Source organism: Dasypus novemcinctus, chromosome 18 (genome assembly GCF_030445035.2).
Source record: "Dasypus novemcinctus isolate mDasNov1 chromosome 18, mDasNov1.1.hap2, whole genome shotgun sequence".
NCBI lineage: Eukaryota > Metazoa > Chordata > Mammalia > Cingulata > Dasypodidae > Dasypus > Dasypus novemcinctus.
Window position 1 is genome coordinate 35,175,359 of NC_080690.1, and position 26,625 is coordinate 35,201,983.

The window sequence follows — 26,625 nt, forward strand, 5'->3', positions numbered from 1 at the left end:
CCAATCTCAGATCTAGGATTGCGAATCAAACCAGACTTCCAGGCTCCTGTTTCAAAAAGTTATTTAAAAAGTGATTAGGTCGAAAAGTGGGCCACTATTACCATAAGATCTTCCTTATCAGCTAAAAGCTAATTGCAGATAAACCTACTTGCCTTACATAATTCTTAGCATTTCACCATTGCAGAAAGCATTCAGAATTCCACTATCAGACACATGGCACAGGAAATATTCTTTATTACTCTGTACATTTATTTTCCGTGAATAGAACAGTTTTTAAAATAAATCCAGACCAGACAAAGAAATTGGCATGACATTGTATCAGTCCCTGACACAGAAAGGATACCATTGAAACACGTCTTATTTACACAGCAGTGGAGAGACAGAGGGACAAGGGCAGGTACCCCAAAAGTGACTTCCCATTCACTCCTGGGATTTACAAGGGCATGAAGACATGTTACCCTCAAATTCCTCAAAACAAGTTTCAAAACAAAAGGGTAGGATTTTCTTTTTTCGATGCCAAGTATTTATGGCATCACTCGAAGAAATATCTGAGAAAGAGGGACTAGAACTAGTGGGTGTCCAGAAAAATCAAACTTCTGGAAGTCAGAAACCTGATGTTTTCCATTTTTGGTCACTGGATCATTCTGGAAAGTCCTGCAGGAAGTAATGCTCTGCCTTCATTGCAGTCTCAGCACAAGAGTGTCAGCATGGAGACACAAAGTTGTTTTGACTTGATGGGACCTTTGATTATCTGATCAAACCCCTGATTTTACAGATGACAAATCCTGAAGCCTAGAGAGGTGATGTCAGTCTCCCCAGGCCAGCTGGCAGGTCAATGGCCGAGCCAAGGCTCAGACCCAGGCCTGTGTGCCTTTAAATGCTGTGCTGTTTCTCCCACACCACACTCCCTCTCTGTTCTTCTCCATTTCATGACTTTCAAAGAAAGTAAGCAAACTAAATGAGCTCAGTGGGCTTGTGTTCCTAAGAAACGACTTCTTTGTTAAGAATGCTTCAGTCTCACATTATTAGGGCTGGAGAAAACATCATCTGACAGTGGGGACTCACTCCTTCCTAGGGGGAGTCCTTCCAAGAATTAAGGCAGCTTTGGGGACTTTTGTTCGGCAGGATATTTGGCAAGAGGCGACAACTCCTCTTCTCTTTTGTCTTCTTTGCATCTGGAATCGAGACTATCAAGTGGATGCTGAATAACCAGACACTGAGTAGATGCTGTCATGGTCTTAAACTGATACTTTACATTTTATGGAAAACAATAATTCTTTTAAAACCTGGTAAAATATCAGAAGTGTCGTACACAGCACACAGGGGCACACTTGTCCCGGGTAACCTCTGCTATTAAAAAGAAGACCACAAAAAACAAGTCAAAAGGTTTTATGATAAAGCACATAACCCTCCTCCTCTATTAAGCGTGGGTGGAAAAGTGAACCCCGAAGGTCTCCTAGCACCGCCACAAGATCTTCCTGGGGGACCCCCGACAGGAACGCTGGCCCGACTCCTGGCTCAGGAGCCAACTTCCCCCGCGAGGCAGCACCATGGCTTCGGTTTGGTGTTGGTTCAGCTAGCACCACATCTTCCGTTCCCCCTTGGGACAAATGTCTGGAGGCAGAAGGGCCACGTGCAGATGGCAAAGAGAAAATTCCAGGCGCCCTCTGAATTGTGCCCTGTTCTCATACACACAGGCTTTTCTGACTGTTCCCTCTCGTTTCTGCCCGACGGACCCTGTTTTTCATCCCTCCCTGTTCTAAAGAGTGATTGTTTTCATCAAAAGAGAGCAGCTAAATAATTTCCTCTCTGGCAACCAGCTAGATGAAAATAAATGACACCCTCTCCCCTCTTCCCATCTTCTCACACATTGTTCTGTTGCTGAGAAATACTTCTTTGCCACTTGGATGGACTGTTGATTAATTACGGCTATGGGTGGGGGAACCATATTGTGCAGGGTATTTCAACGGGCTCTGGGCTAGGAGTCACAGATCTGAATTTAGAGTCCAGCTTGATCCCTTTGTAGCTGAGAAACTGCAAGTGTGACCAGAATCCTGGGCGCTGGTGTCCTCACCTGGGAAAAGGGAAACAGAACCAGCCCGCCAGTCCTCCCTGGTGACTGACAGGCAACGTGGGGAAAGTGCTTTGTGAAAAACAAGACAGAAAGGCCTCGGGAGCAATTCCCGTTCATGGGAAGACTAAGACGCCGCTACCAGGGTTGGATCCCATCCATGGTGGGGCTGCCCTGCTCTCATCTCCCACGACCCGCTTTACTGTTCCCTCCGCTGGATGACACCAGACCCCCCCGTCACAGGGGTCCGAGACACCCGCCATCTGCACTGTCACAGCCTTGGACTGGCCTCTTATATGGAAAGATCGACTGTTTCTGGGTTTTCCCTCTTTTCTTTAAAGAAGACCTAATGATACTGATTTAGTGGCGAAACCTCAGGGCCACCAGAGAGAAAGCCACCTCCTTGCCCTAGCTGGCCTCCCCACAGCCCTCTTCCCCAGACTGCAGGACGAGGCTCAGTGACACCCTTGTTTCGTGCAAAGTGCCGTCACCATGCACGTCTCCCTCCACTCCCAGGTCTGAGACAAAGGGAAGACCGTTTTTATATTTTGCATTTTGCCCAAGGTTTGCAGCAGGGCCTCCCATAATCAGGATATGAGCCCCAGAGGCTCGATTTCCCAGCAGGAGCTTGAACAGACCCAAAACCATAAACAGAAACCACAGATGGACGCCACCAACTTACCAAGCCGCGCATCACTTCTCTTACTGAGCACAACCCGACCGCCCGCAGCAGCAGAGGGCACCACTCCTGAGTTTGTATCAGAAGTAAACTAGAAATTCCCTGCTCCCGCCGCTCAGAACATTCTCCCAGTTTGACCGGCCTGGCTGCAGTCTGTGTGCTTGGTACCACCCTGTCCTCCAAAGTGCCCCATCTAGGGGCCAAGTCCCACCCCTCAGGACCCTTGGTCCAAGCTGAATGGGATTCCCAGGGAGAGGCTTGGCAGGTGGCTGTGAACAAGGAACAAACACGAGAGACTGTGAGTCTGCCCACTGGAGCAGCAGAAAAACCCACGGTGGAGACACACATCTGGCCTGGCTGGGTTCTGGGTTTCTGGACCCCACGTGGCTTTGGTGGACGCGGCCCTCCTCGCGGCCGCCCGCACGTTTCTGGTGGACGTGCCTGCTCAGAGCCTCTCACTGCAGCTCAGCTTTCCCTTGACACTCGTGGCTCTGGACCCACCGACCACCCGCTCCCAGAAGCCAGGAGTTTGAACGTACACATCAAACTCAGATTAGCCTGATGAAAGTGCAGAGCTCGTGAACCCCAAAGCCGCTTTCCACACGCTTTACTTCAGGGGTACTTAAATCCAAGCTCCCGGGCTGAGGGTCGGGCACCAGAGAGCTGAGTGGGCTGAGCAGGAGGGAGAAGACCGAGGCGTCTGTCCCCACACTCGGTGGGGGTTTTGGTTGTTTGCTTGAATTGGGTTTGGGTTTTTTTCAGTTGTTTTTTGTTTGTTTGGTATCTGACCAGAAGCATCATCCTCTTTCTGACTCGATGGACTGAGAATTTCCTTCTGTGGCCCCCCAAACAAGCCAGCATGGGGGATTCTACGCAAGCCACAGCAGATTCCATGCACCAGAGCCTGGGCTGGCTCCCCGTGGGCAGGGGACCTCTCCCCAAAACAAAAGAGGTTCAGCAGAGGTGGTTTTTGTCTGTTCCCTTCTCTCCTCCTCTCCCTCGAGGCTTCCTAATCCAAGCTCACATCCCCCAGGCCAAAAGAACAGAAGGTGAACGAAAACCAGTCACCGGCTCATTTGGGAAAAGAGGAGAGGGTCAGAAAGGGCGTCTTCCCGTAGAGGAATCCCAAGACAGTGGCCGGCCGTGGCGAGGCAGACGCCTTCGGCCGGGGTGTTGGCACCGGGGTCTCCTCCTCGGGGCCGGCGTTCAGATGGCCAACCAGTGCTGCAACTGCAGAGAAAGAGGGGGAGGCCTTTGGGACGGGGCCGGCGGTGAGCAGGGGCCAAGAGGACCGAGAACTAGCTGAAGGGCAAAGCAAACGAGGGCACAGGAAAAACAACCCCCCTGGCAGCTGACTCCACCGATCACAGGGACTTACGGACTGATTCCCCAATGGCCCCCTGGAGCCCAGAGAGGGCCAAGGGCCTTCTGGAAGTCACACAGCAAGTCTGAAGCAGGGGGTTCACCAAGACCCACCTTGACCCTCAGCCCCTTCCCTCAGTGTTTTTAAGGAGGAAAGGACAGGTCTTAGGTGAAGGTGTTACTCATGTACCTGCAGCAATTCCTTCAAGATAATTTCTCTGCCTGGTCTGATGACATTCCATGGTGACAACTCATAGAGATAGAATAGGTTCTAGGAAAGATTGGGCATTTGGCCTCACAGGGCCTGGGTTCAAGTCCCAACTCTGTCCCCTACAAACTGTATGAACTCAGGCACCTTACAAAGTCTTCCTGAGCATCAGAATCCTCTCCCCTGGCAGGGGACTGGGGTAAGCATCAGCACACAGAGTTAAAACGTACGGATTGGACCTGGGAAGCAGGTCAGGCAGGAAAAAGCCCCCTATTTTAATAACCAGGATGCAGAGGCTCAGACAGAGAGATGGAATGTCATGTCCAAAGTTACACAGCCAGGGAGCGGTGGGCCCCAGCCGCCTTCCTCCGGGTCCCCCGCCAGGCTGCCTCTCCTTGCACGCCTCCGCACCCCTCCCCTTCCCCCGGCTGCCTCTCTGTCTGAGCCACAGGCAGGGAGAGGGGGGCAGGGCGGCTGTAGAAGGCACAGGACAGCCCCCTCCCTCCTCCTTCCCCAACACCACACCCCAGCAAGGTTGCTCTGGGGTTCGGGCCCCCACTTGGAAGGGCCATGACTGCACCCACCTGGAACTGCCTGACATCCCGCCGGGCCACCAGGTGGTGCTCGTTCTCCGGCGTGATGCCATAGGCCAGTCTCTGTGACAGGAGGGAGAAAAGCAGGAGGCCTCAGTGGCCCAGCTGGCACTCCCAGATGAGGGCCACCAGCCACTTAACCCGAAATCCCCACATGGCTCTGAGGCCCATACAGGACGCTCCCTCATGCTTTTTCATGAAGCTTGTTGATTCGCTTCGAGCCATTTGCCCAGCAAATGTTTATGAAGCCCCCTACTGCCGTTAAACACTTGTGCCAGGCTCTGGGGATCCAGAGGTGACAGTGGCCCACACAGTCTCTGCTTGGGGGGGGGCACTTACAGGTCATATAAAGGGCTGGTACTTGGGAAACTACTTATTGGAGTAGGTGCTGCATCAGAAAAGCTCTGAGCACCATGACAGTACGTGAGGGGCACCCGGCCCTGCACGGGGTCAGGGCTGGTCTCCTCAAGTCATAGGCACATGCAGGAGTCACTCGGCAAATGCTTCACCAATGCACGACTGGTCCTGGAGGGTGGGAAACCCTCCCCGCCCCCACCGTGTGGAGAATAGAAGATGTTGTGATAGTTCACAACAGGCCCTGGTTCTCAAGGGCACATGAGCTCGCAGAATGAAGGGCCCTCCCAGTGACCCAGGCTTTGGGGTTTCCTGGGAGGAGACATCACAGGAGTGGGGGAGGGGGACGGTAGACCCAGGGGCAGGGACCCTCTTCCCTAAGGCTCACTCAAGTTTGTTCCTGACCTGGCTCTCCCATTAGAATGAGAGTTCCGGAAGGGCAGGAATTTTTGTCTGGTGCCTAGAGGACTTCCTGGCACATATTAGGCCCTCATTAAATATTTGTAAAGTGAGTGGACGACGGAATGAAGACATGAAATCTTTACTTTGCAAAATAAGAACATGAAAAAAACACTATCAGCGTTAGTTTATAAACGAATAAAAGAAAGGGTATTTTAACAATCAAAGAACAGGAAGGACATAATTTCAGGAAAAAAAGGACACTGTTTCCCATATAGTGTATATAAAAATATAAATAAATGCATATGCCATGCATGCAGGTAAGAGAAGAAAACGTACTTTGGAAACCACTGGTTCACGATGATTAAGTTGACAGGTTCAAGAAAAAGGCAGGTTCAAGAAAAGTCTAGATGACCAGGCCAAAGGGGGCTTGGGATGGGGAACTGAGACACCCAGGGACTTGACAAAACCCTAGGAGCAGAACCAGTTAAGGCAGTCTGTCCGATTAATCCTTAGCAAACTCAAGGGCTATCTTCCCACATAGACAATAGTGGGAACAGTATGTATTGAATGCCTACTATGTGCCAGGTACTTTGCTAAGCACTCCCTTTTCCCTCAAGGTACGTATTATTAAGTTCATGTTACTGATGTGGAAACTGAGGCTCTAAGGGGTTAAAAAACTTGGCCAATGTGGAGGGTCTGTCTGACCCCAAGGTCTAGATCCTTCTGTCCCACTTCTTTCCACCCCATTGGGCCATGACTAGGGGTGTCCCCTCCCCTCCATCCCATTCCCCAAACGGTGCCCTCGCCCCCTCCCGTCCCGTGCCACGCGGCCCCAGCACCCACCTCCCAGAAGGAGCCCCGCGTGCTGAGGAACTTGTAGATGATGTAGGCGGGCACCAGCACCATGGAGGAGAGGGCGATGCCCCACCCAACCCAGTTGGCCCAGAGCGGGAAGATGTAGTCGTCGTACGTGAGCGGCTTGAAGTTGACGATGCTGACCACCACCACGAACTGGGAGAGAGAGACAGGGGCGCAGACAGGTGGCGGAGCGGCCAGGGAGGGCCCGGGGAGGGCCAGACGGGAAGACAGAGCGGGAGAGGGTCCAGGGGAGGGAGAGAGGGAGGCAGAGGACACAGGAGAAAGGAGAGAAAGAGCAAGTTCAGAGAGAACGCAGAGGGGGAGACAGATGGCCAGGAAAGCAGAGAATGAGGAGAGAGGGGCAAGGTAGAAAGGAGGAAATTCAGGAAGGGAAAGATGACAGGAGGGAGACAAAGACAGCAGAGAACAAGAGGGCGCAGGGAAAGGCGAGGAAGGGGCGCTGACTGGGCAGGTTCAACCATCCCCTGAGGGGGATCTCCCCATGGGGACCACAGAGCGAGCATCCCACGCTCCCGCCTGCACGGCCAGGGCTCCCAGCTCCCAGAACCTTCTCCCCAGCCCGCCCCCACCCTGGGCACAGCCCCCCTGGCCCCACTACATACCAGGAGGAAAGCAGGACTGACAAACTTCCAGCACAGTCTCCAGTACAGGCCCGGCTTAAATCCCATCATCTGCTGGATGTCGTTGCTGAACCTGTCCACACCTGTGCACACACAGGGCCGGCCCATCTCAGCACCGCCACCCAACCCCGCACAGCAGGGCCAGGCCCCAGGGACCCGGGGCCTCCCGTGCTGCCCTCCTGCTCGGGATCCACCCCAGGGGGAGGGCAGCAGGGCAATGAGGCCAGACGCTGCAGCCAGGGAGCTGGGGGATACCTGGGGACAGGCACTCGGCTGGCGCAGAACAGGGAGAGGACAAAGTCAGGGGCATTGCCGCCTTTTATGGGCCACCCCAATTAATATCTCCAAGGGAAACCAGGACTCGAAAAGGTGAAGGGGTTTGCCAAGGCTACACAGTCAGGTCCGCCTGCCTTCAAAGCCCTGGCTCTTCTTAAAACAATTGCAATGTTATATACATAGTTTTCCTGACTTTGATCTGGTAGAAAAGTCCAGACTCTTGCATCAAAATCTTTTCAGATTAATAGAAAAAAGTGAGAACAGAACTAATAGAAATTCTTTGGTGTGATATGAAATAAACAAAAGAAAACCCTAACAACTATAACATCTTTGACAGTTTGTAAAATGATCTCCCAGTTCAGAAAAAATACAGGACATCCAGTTAAATTAGAAACAAACAGAAAAATGAGTATTTGTGTCCCAGGTAATATTTGGCATATACTTACACTAAAAAATCATTCACTGTTTATCTGATGCGAGTTTACCTGAGCATCCTGAATTTTACTTGCTAAACCTGACAACCCTCCTACTCTAGAATGAACTATTTGATCAAGAGGGCAGCAGCTTCCTGATAATTTCCTTTTCAAAGCTGATACTGGATGCCTTTTGGAGCTTCTGCAGCCCCTGCTAAAGGGAATTCTTCCAAAGATGAGGGATGGGGAGAAGTGTCCCCAGTAAGCAACTTGCTCAACTCTGGAGTTAGCCAGTGGTTGTCCTGGAAGTGGAAAGTCCCTTTGTAGCTCCAGGTAAAAGGGCAACCAGTGGTTGTCATGGAAATGGAAAGTCCCTTTGCAGCTCCAGGTAAAAGGGCTGGCTCCCAGGGCACTAGGGCCGAGGTTTTCCCACACGCTCGGGGCACAGCACGTACCATAAAACCAGGACACTCCGATGGCCTCCATGAGCACAGCAAATAGGATGGAGGTGCCTGCCGCAAAGGTGTCCAGCAGAGTCAGCACATAAATTCCCCCCTGGGGCAGGCAGAGAAAAATTCTGAGGTCATCTTGGCCAGAAATGGCCATGGACTGTGGCATCCATGAGAGCTTACCTGGTCCCTGCCCGCTCCCTTGGGACCCTGGCTGAGGACACGGTGGAGGGGCTGCAGGGCTACTGACTTGCCGTTACACGTTTGCCTTCTACCAAAGGCCTTCTGCAGGCACGGGGTCCCAGGGTGGGAATTTCAGCCGGGAAAGAACGGGTGGGGTCAGAGGAACTTTGGCTGCTGCTACAACAAGTAGTCCGAGGGGTTGCCTGGACCTTCTCGGTCTCAGAGTTGGGAGAAGACAACTGGGGGAAGGGGCTCCCTAGGGGATTGGGTCCCAGCGAGAGGAGGGCAGAGGCCTCCGTGGCTTCCCCTGGGCTTCCCCCGGCTCTACTTCATCACAGGGAGCCCCCAGAGCTCCAGGATGACCCGCAGCGCAGTCCCCACTCACGTTAGTTATGCAAAACAGGGCCAGGAGGAAGGTGCCGAAGGTGACGCCAAAGGAGAAGAGCTTCCGGTGCCGCTTCAGGACCCCGAAGTCGTCGGCCAGGCCCGTGATGACCGCCTCCATGCCTCCCATCTGGAGGGGACCGGGAGGGCGGGGGTGAGGACCCACCTGGACCCCAGCACAGGGCTCGGGCCACCTCGGATCCCCCAGGCCTGGGACTCCTGCACCCCGGCTGCTGCCCTGTCCATCTGCTCACCCCACTGCTGCCCTGTTCTCAGACTCAAAAATGACGGGAGAGAGGGGCATCTCCCCCAATCAACGAGTCCCTGCCCCTGTCCCTAAGAAGCTTATAGGAGCGTGGAAGGGGGGAAGTGCCATGACACCCATGTCACAGAGCTGCATGTAAATGAGGGACTTCTGGAAATAACTACCAGATAAGAGGCTCAAATGGTGGGGGTTTCGGGCAGCAGATACTGAGAAGGGGCTTTGGCTGTCTAATTATGGAGCAAAGTGGTCACGTTGTGAAGTGGCAGATACAGGATTACAAAAAGGATGGAATGTGTTATATGCCATCCTAATGGTACTATTAGAAGTCTGGACCTGTGTTTGAGCTTTATTTGCTTTTTAAGAATAAACCAACTGATTGACTTTATGATCAAAAAGGCAAACAACTGCATTTGTCCTTTACAAGCAAAAGCTCATGGCCACACCATGGAGCCTAGAGTGTCTACAACTGAAAGCAGGAGGAGTGCATCCAGTATCCATGTGGAATCTAAGCCCTCACTTGACATTGATGTGCAATGGACACAACCAATCCAATGTCCACAGAGAAAATGTGGAATGGGTGTGGGAAGGGTAGCCATGGTGGCTGCTGGGTTTGGGGAATGGGAGGAAGAGATGAGAGGTGGAGCCGGTTACGGGACGTCGAGTTGTCCTGGGTGGTGTTTCACGGACAACTACGGGACATTGTAGATCCCCCCAGGGCCCACTGGATGGAACGTGGGAGAGTGTGGGCTATGATGTGGACCATTGACTATGGGGTGCAGTGATGCTCAGACATGTTCTTACCAGGTGCAATGGATGTGTCACAATGATGGGAGCAAGTGTTGCTGTGGGGGGAGTAGGGGGTGGGGGCGGTGGGGTTAAATGGGACCTCATATTTTTTGAATGTAATTTTTAAAAATAAATAAATAATTTAAAAAAAACAGAAAAAAAACAAACATTTTTTAAAAATATTAAAAAAAAAAAAAGCTCATGAAGGGAGCAAAATTTTACTTTCTCTAATAATCTCAATTTTGTAATCCTTCATGTTAAAATTGTGCACACTGAGGAAGGTTTGGGACTGGTGAATATCCATCATTTTGATTCTGGTGATGGTTTCACATATGCCCAAACTCATCGAAATGTACGCTTCAAATGTGTACAGCTTGTCAATTAAACCTCAATTAAGCTGCTTTGGAAAAAAGAAAAAACATGAACATAAATTTTAAGATGCAATCTTACATATGGGTAAAATAAAAGGATCAAAGAAACTAATGAGGCTCAAATGTTTTTGTTGGTTGCTGCTGCTGAACTATAATGGAAAGAGTGCTTGGTGAGTTCATGAGTTCCAACCTCGTCCTCTCTGAGTTCCGTCTTCCCATCTGGAAGAGGACAGTGCTCAGCCACTTGAATTTCCATGGTTTGGGGCTTTAGCCTAAGTCTTCCTTTCTGAGTGAGGACTAACTTCCCTGTTTGCATTTTTCAAAGGGTTGTTCTGGAAACAGCTATTAAACCAGGGGTTTGTAGGGTGGAAACTTCAGGCAGCAGTGGGGTGGGCCCAACCCAGTGGGGTGGGGGTGGGGGTCTCTCAAGAAGGGGCACTTACTGAGCTGTCAATGCCCAGAGCCAGGAGCATAATGAAGAACACGACGGCCCAGAACGTGGATCCCGACAGGGTGGAAATGGCTTCTGGGTACAGGATGAAGACCAGACCAGCTCCTGCAAGAAACATTGAGGATCACCTCAATGGCTGAGACTGTGGGTCTGAGCTGCAGATGGCAGGAGAACGTTTTTATTTAGGAGGTACCCGGGATTGAACCCGGGACCTCGTTCATGTGAGCCAGGTGCTCACCCACTTCCCGTAGGATAGCATTTTGAGGCCTGCTCAGCCCCAGTCCAGCCCCATGACACCTGGTCCATCATATGTGGGCAGAGCAGACCCAGCATCTGGAGATGACAGATGAGGCCAGCTCAGGCTTGTAGTTCATGCCCTTACTCACCTGTGCATCAAGGAGGTTGACCTCAACCAGCCAGGCTAGAGAGCAGTGCCTGGCCTGGGCAGCTATAGGTTACATGCTGCAAATCCCACCTCCTGCACAGCATGAGGGATCCACTCTTATTCTCAAAAGTGTATGGTCCTCAGAGTCCACTGGAGGCAGCCCCTTCCCAGGTCTCAGTTTCTTTGTGGCCATACGACTATGGGAAGCAATGGGGAAGGGCTCAGGCTCCAGAGTCGGACCGATCATTAGCTCATTAGCTCATTGCTCATTAGCTGGGTGACTTAGTCTGAGCCTCAGATTTCTCACTTTCGGAATGTGTCTGTTAACATTTGCCTCACAGCACTGTGAGAACGAAATGAAGGGCTGTAAAGTGCTTAGGCCTGGGGCAGGCACAGACTGGGTATTCCAAAATGCATCCTGCTAACCGGACTCAGGGGACGTTTCTGTTACATTTCCCAGTCCCAGAACTGCCTGGAATTCCCATGCAAGGCAGTTTGGAGACCTCCATGTCCAACCCTCCCAGTCCCATCGCCACAGGAGAGCTGTGCAGCCAAGAACGTAGTGGGTTTTGGTGGGCTGAGGCCAGAGCGGTCTGTCCACCCACCTTCAGTGGCAACGTCCTCAATGTTGACCTTGTGCTCGTGGGCCATGTAACCGAGGATAGAGAAGATAGCAAACCCTGAGATGAAGCTGGTGACACAGTTGATGGTGCTGGTAAGCAGGGCATCCCTGGGGGAAAGCAGCACTGTTAGATCAAATCTGCTGACCCCACCCCACCTGCCCATTGACCAGCAGCCCATCTGTGGAACCCAAAAGCTGCCTCTTCCCTTTCAGTTCCCCTGCTGCCACTTGGACCCCAGTGTCCCACCATCACTGGGTCAGTACCAACTGCTGCAGAAAATGGCTTAATAGCTTCTGGATGGAACAGTTTGATACCAGAGTCTGATATCAAGTCATGAGCCTCCTTTTTCAACAAACATTCTGTGGCTCCCAGCTTCTATACCTGGCATTCAAGGTTTTGCTGAGATGGCCTCAACCTTCCTTCCAGGTTTATTTTCAATGACTCCCCAACACATACTCTTAAATCAAACTTTCTGTCTCACAAATATACCACCTCCCTGCCTTTTTCCCACACCACGAATGTTGCCTACTCCATGTGTGCCTGTGAAAATCCTAACTATCGTCCAGGACTCACCTCAAACTCACCTCTGCTTTTGCTCATCCCCTATCAGGGGCCTCATCACCCATTCTCAAAGCTTTTCTGACAGTCTGTGCTGCCCCTCTAGGTCAAGTCTTACATAGAGGAAGAAACCAAAGAAGAAAATTGGCTTGTCCAAGGTCACAAAGCAGGTCTCTGGTAGAACCAGGATTGGAATAAAGGAGAACTGGTTCCCAGACCAGATCCCTTTCTCCCATCACCACTAAGATCAACCCCCAGGATCTAGAGCTTTCCAGAATCCTGAGAAGTATCTTACCTGTAACAGTTGTTGTCAAATTTGTTGTAACTTGCAAATGCAATCAAGACCCCAAAACCGGCCCCCAAGGAAAAAAATATCTGAGTTGCAGCATCAATCCATACCTGAAACCAGTAGATAAAAACAATCACCCTCTGCTTTTCCCCAGATCCAAAAGGCTGGGAAGCCCCAGGGATGCTCTGAGACCCAAGGAAATGTGGCCTAAACAAGACGTGGGCAATCTTGACAAGCCCTCTCCCACCGCCTGCACAAAAGAAACCTTAGCTAGCAACCCCGGAGAGAGGTTAGGGTGTGTGGGGGGTCTAGTTATTGCCTCACCCAGCCTTGGGCGGCAATGACTGAGTTTACCCTAGGTGAACCCACTGACTCAATCTTATGTTATGATTTTAAAAGAAAAGACTGATGGGGCAAGAGCGAAGGAATATGGCTGTTCCAGGAGTTATGGAGAAGCATCTCCAGTAAAGGATGATGATGTCTAGTAGGCTTCTACCAGCCTAGAGACAGTGGTGCCTCCTTGTAGAGTTATTTATTCCACCTTTGGGGGATGAAAGCACATGGCCAGAAGTCAGAAGACCTGAGGCCCTCTCCATCCTCTCTGCCTCATGATCCAGCCCCGGTCAATGTCACCTTTCTATATCTCAGTTTCCCCATCTGTGCAGTGGGGCTCATTACACCTAGCTCACCCAGCCTATGAGATGAATTCGTATTTGAGAGATTTCCATCTTCTCCCCAGCCATGTTGGACCAGGCTTCTCCTATTTGCCAGCAGAGATAACTAGAGGAGAAATCTGACAGAGGAAACTAAGTCTGCTCTTTGAGACAAAAGATGTTCAATCAGAGGCAGAGAACATGGAACTCTTACTTGTTTCACAATTTACAAAGCTGATTCATGTCTTATGCTCTGTTATCTTTCAAAAAATCACTGAGAAAGGAGGTTTTTATCTTGGTTATTGGGCGGTAACATTGTGATATATGTTGGGACAATAAAACTATGGAGAGGAGAAGTGCTGGGATGCATCCTCCTAATTCTGCGTTGCCTACCAGGATCACTGTGGGCTCAAATAAAGTGTGGAGAAACCCTTGGGAATTGTGAGAAAAATGCTGAGGTTGGGTCAGAGGGAGGAAGTTGGAGGTTCAAATCTCAGCCATTATCTGAAGATGCTCAAGGCACTGGACACCTCCAAGATGTCTCTGCTCCCGACATCACTCCATTGTTCTGGACTCCATTTCATCTTAATTCACATTCTGTGTCTCTGGGCAGGACAGTGAGCTGGAGGAGGCTATAAAGAAGGCAGAGCCAGCAGGGTCTAATGCAGACAGGGAAGGTTCCTGCCCAAGCCTGCACTGCAAGTCTGTAGCAGAGCTGGGACCAGACTGCCCATCACCCATGCTCTGAGAACCCTCCCCCAGCCCTGGCCCAAGGGGCACTGACCGTGGCCTCTTTGAGGCGGTAGAAGTCGATATGCAGGTAGGCGTCGATGCCGTTGGAAGCACCAGGTAGTGTGATGCCATGGACCAAGAGCACAAACAGCACGAAGTATGGCAGCGTGGCTGTGATCCACACAACCTGGGCAATGGACAAGCCCTCCATGAGCTCCCTGCTCTGTCCCCAACCTGGTGGAGGAAGAAGCGGCACAGAGCCCTCTCCCAGGGAGCCAGCCATGCCCTTTCCCGCCTGCCTTGACCCATTGTACATGCCATGGTTCTATCTCTAGGCCAGTCCTGGACCAGACTCCGGGGACAGGGCAGTGACGAGGCCACGCCCTGGAGCTCAGAAGGGAGTGGGCAAGGCAGCTGCCCTGCAGAGAGCGCTGTGAGGAAGCACAGGGTGCTGGGGGCAAAGATTAGATTCTCACAGCACTGGGCACCTTCCACAGAGCCACCTCTCCTGTCCCTTCAAGATGCCTTGGGTAGAACTAAGCACACGCCCCTTTGTGCTCCATCCTCCGCTTTCATCCATCACAACTCAGGATTCATTGCTGTGCTCACCTGCCTGGAAGGATAATAATATTGAGAACTCTCCCCGATCTCTCCCTCCCTCTTTCCCTTTCTCTTCATTCAAGCCCAGAGGCTAAGCTCACCCCCACTCACCCCTGGAGGAGGGATGAAGTTGGTTAAAAGGCAGAAACTCTGGTCATTCTTCATTTAGCAGGGGAGGATTTGAAGCACAGACAAACCGTCATGTCCAGAAACACAACAGGGAAGCAATGGTTGCCGGACAAAAGAGAGGTTTTCCCCATGCCCACGTAGGGGGATCAGAGAACAAAGGTGGGTGGTAGTGGTTGTACGGGCTTCCTCACTATTCCAAGAAAAGAGTGAGAGGAGATCCCAAGCAAGAGAAGGATCTGCATGTAGTTCAGTGGTTCTCAGCATTGGTTACACACTAGAACACTCTGGGAAACATATAGATAAAAATGTCAAAGCTCAGATTCCATCCCTGGAGTTTCTCATTTAATTGGTCTGGAAGGGAGCCTGCAAGTCAGTTTTCTTAAAAGCTCCCCAGCTGCTGTAAATGTGCAGCCAAAGTTAAGAATCACTGCTATAGGCAAATGTAGCCATGGGCAGTCTTGACAAAAGAAGACTGTGGCCCAGACAGAACATCAAGAAAGGGTCAGGATAGACAGACCCATGGCTCAGTCAAAATACAATAAGACACATGACTTAAGGGTGGCATAGCTCCTCCTCCTAAAGCCCCTAGAATCTTCACATACCTAAGAGAGAAAATGGAAGTCCTAAAGCATGACTGAGCAGAGTTACTTGTCAGCCTAGAAAGATGTGGGCTGAAAAATTGAGATGTAGAAAATCGAGCCATAGGTTTTCAATATGTGTGTTTAAGGACTGTGGTTTGTCCTCCTTGTTTCCTTGTCTGTCTTTCCCACTAGACCATAATTATGCCCTTTACAGGCAAGATGCCCATATTTTTCAAATTTTATCCCCAGGACCTGGCACACTTGGGTGTTTAAAAATGTGTTTATTGAATGGGTGAATGAATGATTGAATATTGTATAGATGATTGATGGATGGTTGTGTGATTAGTTGAGTGGGTAGTTCAGTGGATGGATACATGGAAGGATTTATGAATGGGTGAATGGATGGATAAGTGGGTGAGTGATAAATGAGAGGATTAGTGATTGACTAAGTTAATCAATAAATGAATGAAAGAATGAGCAAGTGAGTTAGCAATTGAGTCAACAAATGGTCATTTCTTTTGGGCTCAGAGAGAGTCAGGGAAGGCTTCATGGCATCCAATTGTTCTTCCATTGTTCCTTTATTCTATGGTGGTCTTTGTGGATGTGGGCTTTTGCCTTCTTTTTTCCTTCGGGAAGGAAAAATTGCCAAAAACAATGAAGAGAGAAACATGCTTTGGAAAGTGATGTGATTGCATCTGGGTGGTCTCACATCAATCCTGGATTCATTCTCCCACACTGGGACAAACAGACCTAAGACCTGGGTGATGGGCACAGGGGGGAGCCCTCACATGGCCTTGCGATGACTCCTAATGGTCATGTTCGCCTTCAGCTCAGGTCAACAGCTGCATGACCATCATCCAGCCTAGCCAGCTGGATGAGACCACAATCCTCCCACTGAAAAACAACATCCAGAGTTCCGATTCCAAGGAATCCCCTATGGGGTCTGGAGTCACCCCTGCATTGGTCATGCCTGAGGCTCCAACATGGATTCAGTTTCCTCAAGGAACACATCAGGATTGAGACACAACTGACCTGGAACTCTGGCATCAAGGATCAAGGGGGGCAGGGGTTGTCTTGTTTGTCCATGTACATGTGCTCAAAGCTAAATCATATGCACCTTGTGGAAGGCTCTCAGAATTGATGGTGGATGTGAGTCCAGATGTCTAAGATCTTGTGTCAAAAAGAGAGGTTCCTGGATCCCTGGCCAATAGCTTGCTCATGCTCATGTGTGCCCCGTATGCACACTGGACAAAAAACAGCACTTGGGCTCTGTTGTCTCCAACCAAATTCCCTCTGCTCTCAGAATTTCAACTTGCAATGCATCTCTGGCAATAAGAAACCAAACTTTGTCCAACTTTGAGCATGATAGGAGCTCACGGGTCTCAGCAAGTATCCTCAGCCCCAAGGTAGACTACTGCCTTCTATCACTTCAAATCCAAATTCTTAATTTGTTTCTGTGGTGGAATCTTATGTGTTCCCAGGGTGTCAACCTCAAACCAATGGCTGATAATCATGATGGGGAAGATTGTAGCTCCATAAAAGGAAGAACTCTCTAAAGGACAGACTTGACTAAAGAGATGGAATGGGTTCCCTGAGGAGGTAGTGAGGGCCCTGTCATTAAAAGTGTGCAAGCCTTAGATCCAAGCATCAGGCAAAGGAAGGCATAGATCAGGGTTTGGTTCATGGACCAGCAGCATCGACATCACTTAGGGGCTGATAGCTGCTAAATGCCAGTTCAGGCAAGGACTCAGGAGGCAGGGGAGGCAGGTGGGGTCAACCTGCCAGGCTCCCTGGGGTCAGAACAACTCCTGGCTCCACCCTCCACCCTCTACCCGGAGATGGTCGATGGGCCAGAAGCAGAGCATGAGGTCTGGGGTTCCACATTCCTGCTTCGGGCTGTACCACCCCCACCATCCCAGCGGCCATGGAGCGGGCATCTTCCCAAGCTCAGGGCCTCATTTGCCAAGGCTGGAGGCATGAGTGTTCGCAGCTCATTTCGGGTGGCCTCTGTGGCCATGAAAGCCTGCTCGGTGGCCTGGGAAGAAATAAGCAGCGCTCTTGGTTTGCTCCTGAGCCAGTTTATAAACACAGCTGAAGACAGCACAGGGGAATGGCCTGAGTACAGCTCCCTACGAAAGAAGGCTGTTCCCGTGGACCGCCTGGGCTTTGCCTGCTCAGAGGCCAGAGCTCCGGGAACGTACGTAAAGTGTGGGTTGTGGCTCTGGCTGACGCACGCAGGAGGGCCGCTTGCGCCTGGCTCTTCGGTGTCCCCCCGGAGGGCCTGCCCCAGTTCCCTGGTCATCCCCCTGCACCCCGCCCCGCCCTCACACTCTCCCGGCAGCGTGAGCGTGGCAGGAGGAACCCAGCCTGCTGGGCCAGGCCCCTCCAGGGCCTCTTGAGCATCAGTGCCCAGCACAGGCTGTCTCCAGCAGAGAACTGATGTTGCTCCCCGGTCCCGGGCTCAGCCCCACGGGGCCGGCTCCACCCCTGGGCGGATGGCCCTGCTTGCCTAGCCTGGGCGGGGGCGCCTTGGGGCTAACAGGAGAGGCCTGCCCGGGGGCAGGTCTCCAGACAGCCGCAGCAGTGGTGAGGCTCAGCCCTGACCCCCCAGGAAAGGCACGGGGAGCGGCAGACCAGGCAGGCCTTCCTTAGAGACTCAGCACAAACACCACGTCTCGGCCGCCGCCGGACCCTCTCGGTGGAAAGCGCCTCCTCTCCACACGGACGCAGCGTCTCACACACTGTTTTGATCAGAATACATGGCAAGGAATACCTTGTCTATCAAGGTAAAGCAACAGCAACAGATAGATTGATAGAACTGGAACAAAAAGTCCACAGAACAGCACCAACTTTTACTCTGCACAATACTTGCCCCTGTTGTCTGCCCTATTTCATCTTTTAAAACGGTCTCTGGCTACCCACTCAAGTGATTTAATGACGGTATGAAAGCCCACAGTTTGTTTTTCTCTTAAAATACAACCTTACTCCCTGGTGTGAAATAATCTCCAAGGAGAAGTTAGGTTTTTTAAAGAGCAGGACATGTAACAGTGCATATCATTTTAGACCTCTAGAATTTATTTAAAAGGAGACAAACGCACGTGCACCGACTCTGTCTGGCTGGATGCCAAGAAACTAGTGCCATTGGTTGACCTGTCTGTAATATACATAAATTACAGCCATCGAGAAAGGAATCTACCTGATTTAGTCTTGTATCTTTAGCACCAGCATCAAGCCTGGCACATAGTCGGGGTCCATAATGATAAGTTGAACTGAATTTGAAGAATACTTAATGAAGTTCCCCAAATCCACTCACCTACCCACCCTTCTTTCTTTCCCACCTTCCCTCCCTTCCTTATTAACCCTTCCATAAATATTTACTGGGGACCTACTACGTGCCAGGCACTGCGATCGTAGTGGCCCTCGCCTGGTTTTGCTCTGTTCCAGAATTTCTCCCACCCCCAGGCTGCACTTTACTTGGGTCCTTCCTTGGGCAGACACTACTTCTCCCACATGCTAAGATGATGTTCAAGTGCTTCTTGACAGATTTTATCCCACTGGCTGCTGGTCCCCTGCCACCATCTTCACTCTCAATGGCATGACCAAGAACTCTACGAGCAACAGAGAGAATCCTGATATATAACCTACTTCCAAAATCAGTGGTCTAAGGAAACTGTTACAAAATTTACACCTACCTGACTAGGGTAGACTGTTGCCTTGGTGACCCTAACAAACTCCCACTCCTGTGTAGTCCCTTCCCACACTGACTCGGCTTTACCACAAGACTGGCTCTGGCCCTTGGGACAATAGCAGGCATGATGCAAGCAGAGACTGGATAAGCCACTTGCACATTGGGGTTTGTCTGCTTGGAACACACTCTTGGAACCCAGCCACTGGGGTGTGAGAAGCCCAAGCCACAGGGAGAGGCTATGTGGAAAATAACCAATGTGCTCTGGTTGGGAGCCAGCTGAGCTTCCATCCGACAGCCAGCTCTGTCTGCCAGCCTTGCCCATGCGTCGTGTCAGGCATGTGGGTCCAGTCAAACCCTCTGGTATGTGGCCCCAGGCAACAGCGCATGGAGCAAAAGAACCACCCAGCTGATCCCTGCCATCCCACAGGATCATGAGATGTAATAAAACGGTTGCTATTTTAAGGCACAATCTTTTGGGGTGGTTTGTTATGGAACAATAGCTAACCAAACCACTGGGAAAGAACATCTCCCAGCTATATCCTCTTTAATACAGTCAAGCTCCACGTGGACCCCACAAGATCCAAATGGAATTGTTGAGCCCACGAGGGTCTTCAGGCTAAGAATCAACACGCTTGACTATAGGGGGTGCTGTCACCCAAACTCAGAATGCCACCTCTGGGCAGGCCCCAAAGGTCATCGAGTCCTGTGCTCCTCTCCCCAGGGTGCTGAGACCTAGGGTGGGGGTGGGGGCTCACAGCACCTCATCCAAGGAAGTGCAAAGCCCCAGGGACGTCCAGGTATCCTCAGCAGCATCTCTTAAATTCAGAGGGAGCACCATCGACTTTATAGTAATGTGAATGATTACAGTCCAGGGTAGACTGAAACACGAGCATGAAATTTTAGAACTCAAGAATGATCAACGACATTGAGGTGGGTTGCTTAGGCTCTGCCCCAAGACCCTTCGGGGTACCTGTTCCGTGGTTTCTGTTATTAGGGGAGCTTTGGTGGAAAAGCCAGAGGGGCCCTGATCCATTCACACCCTCTCATCCTTCCGATGGGGAGGCAGCTTTAGGGACGGGACACAATTTGTCCAAAGACTCCCAGCAAGCAGAGCTGGGATTTGAATCTTTTTACCAACTACAAGGTTATAACCAGAAAAAATAGTTGTTTTGAGGCAACCTCCCATCTCAAAGAGAAACAAAGAAATGTTACCTTTCCTGACGTCTTCACTCCTTTCCAGAGGCTGAAAAACAGGACGATGACGACAACCATGAGACAGAGCAGGAGAGGCCACTGGGGCAGGCCGATGTCATGAATTCCGCTGCTCTCGTGAAGGTGCAGGACACCACGCCTGCCCGGAGGAGAGGGGAGGTGACCGGGGGACCGGCTCAGGGGGGACGGCCCGGCCGGGACCACAGGCCAGGCCCTATTAGTGCTCCTGGGAGGGGGCGGGGCCTGGAAAGTCCAGCCCCTCCCCCAGGGCTGCTGGGCCTGCTCTGCTCAGCTACCAACCATGCCCCCCAGAATCACTCTGCCCCCAGAGCTGGTGAAGCCCACCATCCGGGAGACTCCCAGCACAAGGATGCTTTTAGTTTTGGGAACTGGATGCAAGGCAACAAAAATTTCTTGAGTGCCTACTGCATGCCTGACCCTGGGGAGATGGTGGGGATGAGACAGGAATGCAGTCTGGGGCAGTGATTCTCAGCAGGGAGTGATTTTACCCCCATGGGCCATTTGGCGATGTCTGGATGTTTGTGGTTGTTATGATGATGTGCAGGATGCTACTGGCATCTAATGGGTGGCGGCTGGGGATTGGGGGATGCTACTGAACATCCTGCAATGCACAGAACGGCCTCCTCACCACAACAAAGGACTATCTCCCCCAACATGTCAATAGGGCTGAGGTTGACGAGCCCTGGTCTAGAGACTAAGACAAGAATGTGAGGGAAGTGGATGTGGCTCAACTGATAGAGCCTCTGTCTACCATATGGAGGGACCAGGGCTAGGTCCCCAGGACCTCCTGACCCGTGTGGTGAGCTGGCCCACGTGCAGTGCTGTCACGCACAAGGAGTGCCGTGCCACGCAGGGGCGCCCTGTGTAGGGGAGCCCCACCCACAAGGAGTGAACCTTGCAAGGAGAAACACCCACATGAAAAAAGTGCAGCCCACCCAGGAGTGGCGCCACATACACGGAGAGCTGATGCAGCAAGATGGCGCAACAAAAAAGAGATGCGGTTTCCCTGCGCTGCCGGATAATGCAAGCAGGTGCAGAAGAACACACAGCAAATGGACACAGAGAGCAGACAGTGGTAGGGAAGGGGAGAGAAAGAAATAAAATAAATCTTTAGGAAAAAAGAAAGAATTTGCTAAAGCTAAATGTCTGCAGATCCTGTGTCCTAGCAATTTCTCTCCTAGGTAATCACCCAACAGAAATGTGCACATATGTTCACCAAAGACCTGAGCTAGAATGCTCGCAGTAGCATATGGACCCCAAAGGATAAACTCTTTGCATGCCCATCAACAGCAGAATGAATAAATAATGACATATTCCAACAGTGGAATATTACACAGCAAGGAGAATTAAAGGTCTCCATATGGATGAATTTCACAAGCATAAACCTGGGCAAAAGTCAAAACCAGAAGATGGTTCCATTGATAGGAAGTACAAAGGCAAACTAAACCGAGGGGTTAGAAATCAGGAAAGTTGTTTCCCTGGGGTGGGGGTGGGGTGGCTACTGACAGGGAGGGGCCACAGCAGGGGCTTCTTGGACACTAGTCTTGGACACTGTCACTCCTGATACGTTCACTTCTCTGCCATACATTATTCTTCAATACAAATTTAAAAAAAGAAAGTAAGAAAGAAAACACAACGAGAATAAACATTCCTGAGGTTTGAGAACTTGGGGTCCCTCATACAAACTACAATGAAGGAATGGTCCTTAAAATTGCAAACAAAATGGCCATTTGCTAATTAGGATATGTCAGTCAGGTAGGACCTGCTCCAAGGCCAAATAGGACGTATCGATAGAGTGGTAGGCCAGGTGGCCCGGGAGGGGTCTCACCCTCCAGTCCCACGAGCTGGCGAGAGAAAGGAAGCAGGACTGGGCCAGGGTGGGAGGGCACTGCTTGGCACGGCATTTCCTCTGCACCCAGCTCATCCCTTCTTCCCTGAGTGCCTCCTGTAAGCAGGCCCCTCCTGGGCCCCCGGCACCAGGCAAGGAACTTGGGGCACACAGTCCCTGCCTTGGCGGACTACATTCTGCCTGGGGCCAGCATTGCACACACAGTGCGCTAAAGCCCCGCAAGTGTTGGGAAGCCTGAGGGAGCTGAGGGGGTGGCAAGGCGCGCCCCAGGCCTGGTCCCTGCCAAGTCCTCCTCCACACCTCACCCTCAGAAGCTGCAGTCTGCAGTAAACCGTGCAATGCCCTTCAAGGCCACCTCCTCCCAGAGGCCCACCCTGATAGGAATCCTTCAACCCTTTCCGTTCCGGTGGCACCCAGTTCACTTCACAAGAAGTGGCTGCCTGTGCACAGGGCCGTGCCCACACAACAAGGTGGATTGACTATCTCCGGATCCCCAGTGCTGAGCCCAGGCCTGGTGGGCAGAACGGTTAACTCACACCACGTTCCTGGATTAGGAGCGGACATACACTCACAACTGACACTTCACACTTAGTAAACTAGGAGGCTCTAGGACCAAAGGAAGGAGAGCTGGGAGGGAAAGGGGGGTCAGTTTCCCTCATACCCTCACATCTTCTCTTAGCAACCCTCTCCCCTTTGTTGTCAGTTCCTAACCCATTTGTGCTGTTCTTCTCTATGGCCCAGGGCACCAACATTTCTCTGTATCAGAAGTTAAGGTCCCACATCTCCTGGGGCGCCTCACCTGCACCCCCTTCCCCACATGGTCCATCACGGTGCCTGGCCCTTACTCCTGTCTGCTGGTCTGCTCCCCCCTCTCCGCCCTCACTGTTCCCCCGTCATACTCAAATTCCCTCCCTCCAAGACCACTGCCCTAGACCGCACCCCTCCCCATCACCTGCCCTCGCCCCACCACCCATCTCCCTGCCTCGTGTCATCCCCCTTAAATCCACTGTGCTGCCATTGAGCAATCCATCCCAAGTGTCATTCCAACCCTGTCACACTCCTGCCCTCGGTCCTCAGAGCTCCCTATCCCCTAAAGCGGTGCTTCTCTCTGGGAACATTCGGCAGTGTCTGGAGGCCCTCCTGGTCACTCCATCCAGAGGCCAGGGACCCTGCTAGATATCCCCCAGCGCACGGTCGGGCCCCGCTGCAAAGAATTATCTGGCGTAAAATGTCAGTCGGGTGGAGGTTGAGAAGCCCGGGCCCAGAGGATGAAAGGCGAAGCCTTTCTGTATCTCGGGCCTTTGAAGTCTGGCCCGTGCCAAGCTCATCCTCTGCTCGCCACACCCATATGCCTTTTGCTCCTGGCAAGAGCCCCAGTCATTCATTCCCCAACCATATGCTGCTTTCATCCGCTGTGGTTTGGGACCAGCTGTTCCTTCAGCCAAGGACACACCACCCAGCCTTGTTTGTCTGCCTGGCAGACTCCTTCTCATCCTTCTAGTCTCAACTCAAATACAATCTGCCCTGCCTTCCAGGCCCCTCTCCTCTACTCTACAGACAGGGGGGCAGCAAGTCGGCCAGGACGAAAGCAACAGAGCACCAGAATCAGGCACTGAACCCCCACCAGGAGGTTAATTCTGACTCTTCCCCTTGCTTTACGGGCTGAGTGTTGAATGGTGTCAGTAACTATTTGGCCGACATGACTACTGAAATCATGAACAAAGGTGCTGAGTCAACTGCGCTTGCCTGGAAACTGGCTCCATGACTTCTGTGTGCAATCAGATGGCCCAAATGCCGCAGCAGGCACAGGTGACCCCATGTACATTAAAGCCCACTTGCAGGCTTATGTGATGGTCTCGATACTTATAGAGAGAAGAGCTGGACTCCCGAGCTGATTCCCAAGACCAGGAAGGAGAATTCAGCCTCCTCGCCCAGCAGGCCCGAGCCTCAGAAGTTGGTACAAGTCACTTGGGCTTGTTTTCATTTTCCAGCAGTTTAATGAAAATGGATTGTTTTTAAGTAGATGATCCAGACTTTCCCAAGTCTACAAGCCAAAAAGACCCAGTTTCTTACTGGCATTTAAGGCCAGAGGGTGAGCATGGGGGAGCGGGGAGACTTCTCTTTATCTCCAGCAACAGGCGTGGGGTAGAATATTTCTGACTTGAGGCAAATGTTCACTAAGAGTGCCCTTTTACTGACAAAGTTTCAGAGGAGCAGGGTTTCTTACAGCCACGGGGCTGTCTGGCTTCAGGCCCAGAGCTTGGGGAGAATGGTGGATTTGTTCCATTGAATTATATGTTCAATCCAGCAGCTTAAATGAATACAAGATGGGAAAATTGGCCAGGAGGCTCTGAAGAGAGAGAACAAACTATCCAACCCTCCCAGGATTGGCACTGGGAATCTCAATTGCTGGATGCCCAAACTGAGCTGGGGTGATTGTTTTAAAGCAGAAACATTTGGAAAAAAGAGCCACAAACCATTTAACAAAACAAAACAGAGTCAGCCTATGACTTAGTGCTGTCCACTACAAGGCACACAGGCAGGGTTTGGGGTAGGCTTCTATCTATCTGCAGGAACCCTGCCCTTTTATCCCAAATGCACCCCCACTGGAGACTCGGATAGGACAGGAGAGAAAGACAAGACCAGGCCTGGGCAAGGGGTGGGAGAGCCTTGAGCAAACAACCCAGGCTGAGATCTCGACTCTACCACTTACCTAAAACCTAAAAACTCTATTTTCTTATCTGTAAAATGGGTATAATTTCCATTTCATAAACTATGAAGAATAAACAGGATTTGGATACGAGGAGATACTCAGTTTCTGGCTCATGGTAGCAAAGAAGCTGTGGGTGGGTGGGGGGCGTGGAGAGTTAAAATGAGGAGGGAGAGGGCATAAAGCCCCTGAAGTAAGCCCTGGATTCTTCTCTGTCCTGTACTGCCCAAGCCCCTTCAGACCTGTCCACAAGCATGCACTCTTCTTCCACCACTTCTCAAAGCTGAGCAAAGCCTTGATTAGGCTCTAGTTAAAGTAACTGGGGTCTCAAAACTCAATTCATTCTCCCTCCTGCTGGGTATCTTACAGGGGCAGACATGCTGGCCCTGAAGATGTCAGAGGAGGAAGAAAATAATAACCAGAGACGAGACTGTCATTTTCCACTTTAATTTATAAGGACAAGAGTTGCCAAGAGCAAAAAGGAAAAATGTTCTTTCCTCCATGAGAGGATAAGGGGGAAAGCACGCAACCAGTTATGTCTATTAACAGCACTCTCTGCCTCTCCAGCCTAACGTCACTCATCCAAACCACACTCAAGAGCAGGAGTGCCCACTGCCTAAAACCTCCCCCCAGCAACCCCTCCAATGGTCCGAGGATTTTCTGAGGCCATACTTATCAGAAGAGGAGTGAAGGAGGCTTCTGTTTTCCATGACATGACACTATGGAGATGTCAACCTGACCCCGGGCAACTCCTGTTCTGCCTGTGACAGGAGGGTGTCATGGCTAAGACTGACTGGACATTTGACTCACTGAAGGAGCTGTTAAAAATCCCCACGTGCTGCTTGCACCCAGACCAAGGAACTCCGTCTCTGTGCATGGGGTCAAGGCATCTGTATACTTTAAAGCTCTCCAGGTGATTCCATTGGGCAGCTCAGGTTTAGAACCTCCAGGCTGAGGGTTTGAGCCTCAGAGCCAGACTACCTGGATTTGAATCCACTTCAATGCCACTTTTAACATTCATGACCTTAGGCAAGTCATTTACTGCATTGTGCCTCAGTTTCCTCATTCATAAAATAAGGATAATTTTAGTGCCAAACTCACTGGGTTAGGATCAGGATTAAAAGATAATATGGAAAAAACACTTCTTTGACATAATGTAAATGGGATAAATGTGACCATGAAAATAGTTCTGAATAATAAGCTATTTGTAACTCCTGGAATCCAATGTAACACAGAGGTTAAGAGAGCAGGTTCTGGAGTTTCACTGCCTGGCAGGGCTGGGACTAATGTGGAAAGATTAAGGCACCTAGGATGCAAAATTTAAGGCAAACATGGCAAGTGATTAGCTGTTAATATTCTGAGAGGGCAGAAGCCTGTGCTGATAGAGGAGAAGCAGTGTTTCCAATCCTTTGCAGGGCCATAGATCTTTTTGAGTATTTGATGACGGCTTTGGACCATCTCCCCACAAAAGTTCCCATGTACATATGATTTTGCAAGTGCCTCCTGGTCGTCCATAAGAAACATAGCTGGAGGCAGGCAGACAAGCCCAGACAGGATCCTGAGCCAGTTTTCTGCAGTGCTTTGTGAGGGAAGAACCTGGGTCCTGAGAACACAGACTTCCTTGAGCCCAAGGAGGCAGTAGACTCTCCAGAGGCCACTTTTAACCAAACCAAATCCTTGCCCCTGCAATACCGAGGTGGCAGGGGTAGAAATGATCCTAGGGTAACCCCAATCTCTAGACTATCAGGACTTGCTTAGGAAATCCATAGGACCCAAGGAGTCTGGCTCTCAAGTTTTCTTATTGGTGAATTTGTCTTTTCTCAGACTTAAACCTGTGCTGTCCAATACA

General features: G+C 51.1%; 1 protein-coding gene across 2 annotated transcripts in view; it reads right to left on the reverse strand.

Annotated features, from left to right (window-relative positions):
* Positions 1–216: 216 nt before the first annotated feature.
* The window catches only part of SLC6A2 (solute carrier family 6 member 2), a 46,019-nt gene continuing 19,610 nt past the window's right edge, over positions 217–26,625 (reverse strand). For both annotated transcript variants that reach the window (XM_004455055.5, XM_058280000.2), the window contains exons 5-15: positions 20,197–20,335; positions 14,039–14,173; positions 12,608–12,711; positions 11,737–11,861; positions 10,739–10,851; positions 8,875–9,003; positions 8,313–8,412; positions 7,151–7,251; positions 6,513–6,680; positions 4,905–4,976; positions 217–3,980 (exon numbers count right to left, since the gene is read on the reverse strand). In XM_004455055.5, coding sequence (XP_004455112.1) covers positions 3,957–3,980; positions 4,905–4,976; positions 6,513–6,680; positions 7,151–7,251; positions 8,313–8,412; positions 8,875–9,003; positions 10,739–10,851; positions 11,737–11,861; positions 12,608–12,711; positions 14,039–14,173; positions 20,197–20,335 — 1,210 coding nt within the window. In that variant the 3' untranslated portion in view covers positions 217–3,956. The remainder of the gene's footprint in view (positions 3,981–4,904; positions 4,977–6,512; positions 6,681–7,150; positions 7,252–8,312; positions 8,413–8,874; positions 9,004–10,738; positions 10,852–11,736; positions 11,862–12,607; positions 12,712–14,038; positions 14,174–20,196; positions 20,336–26,625) is intronic.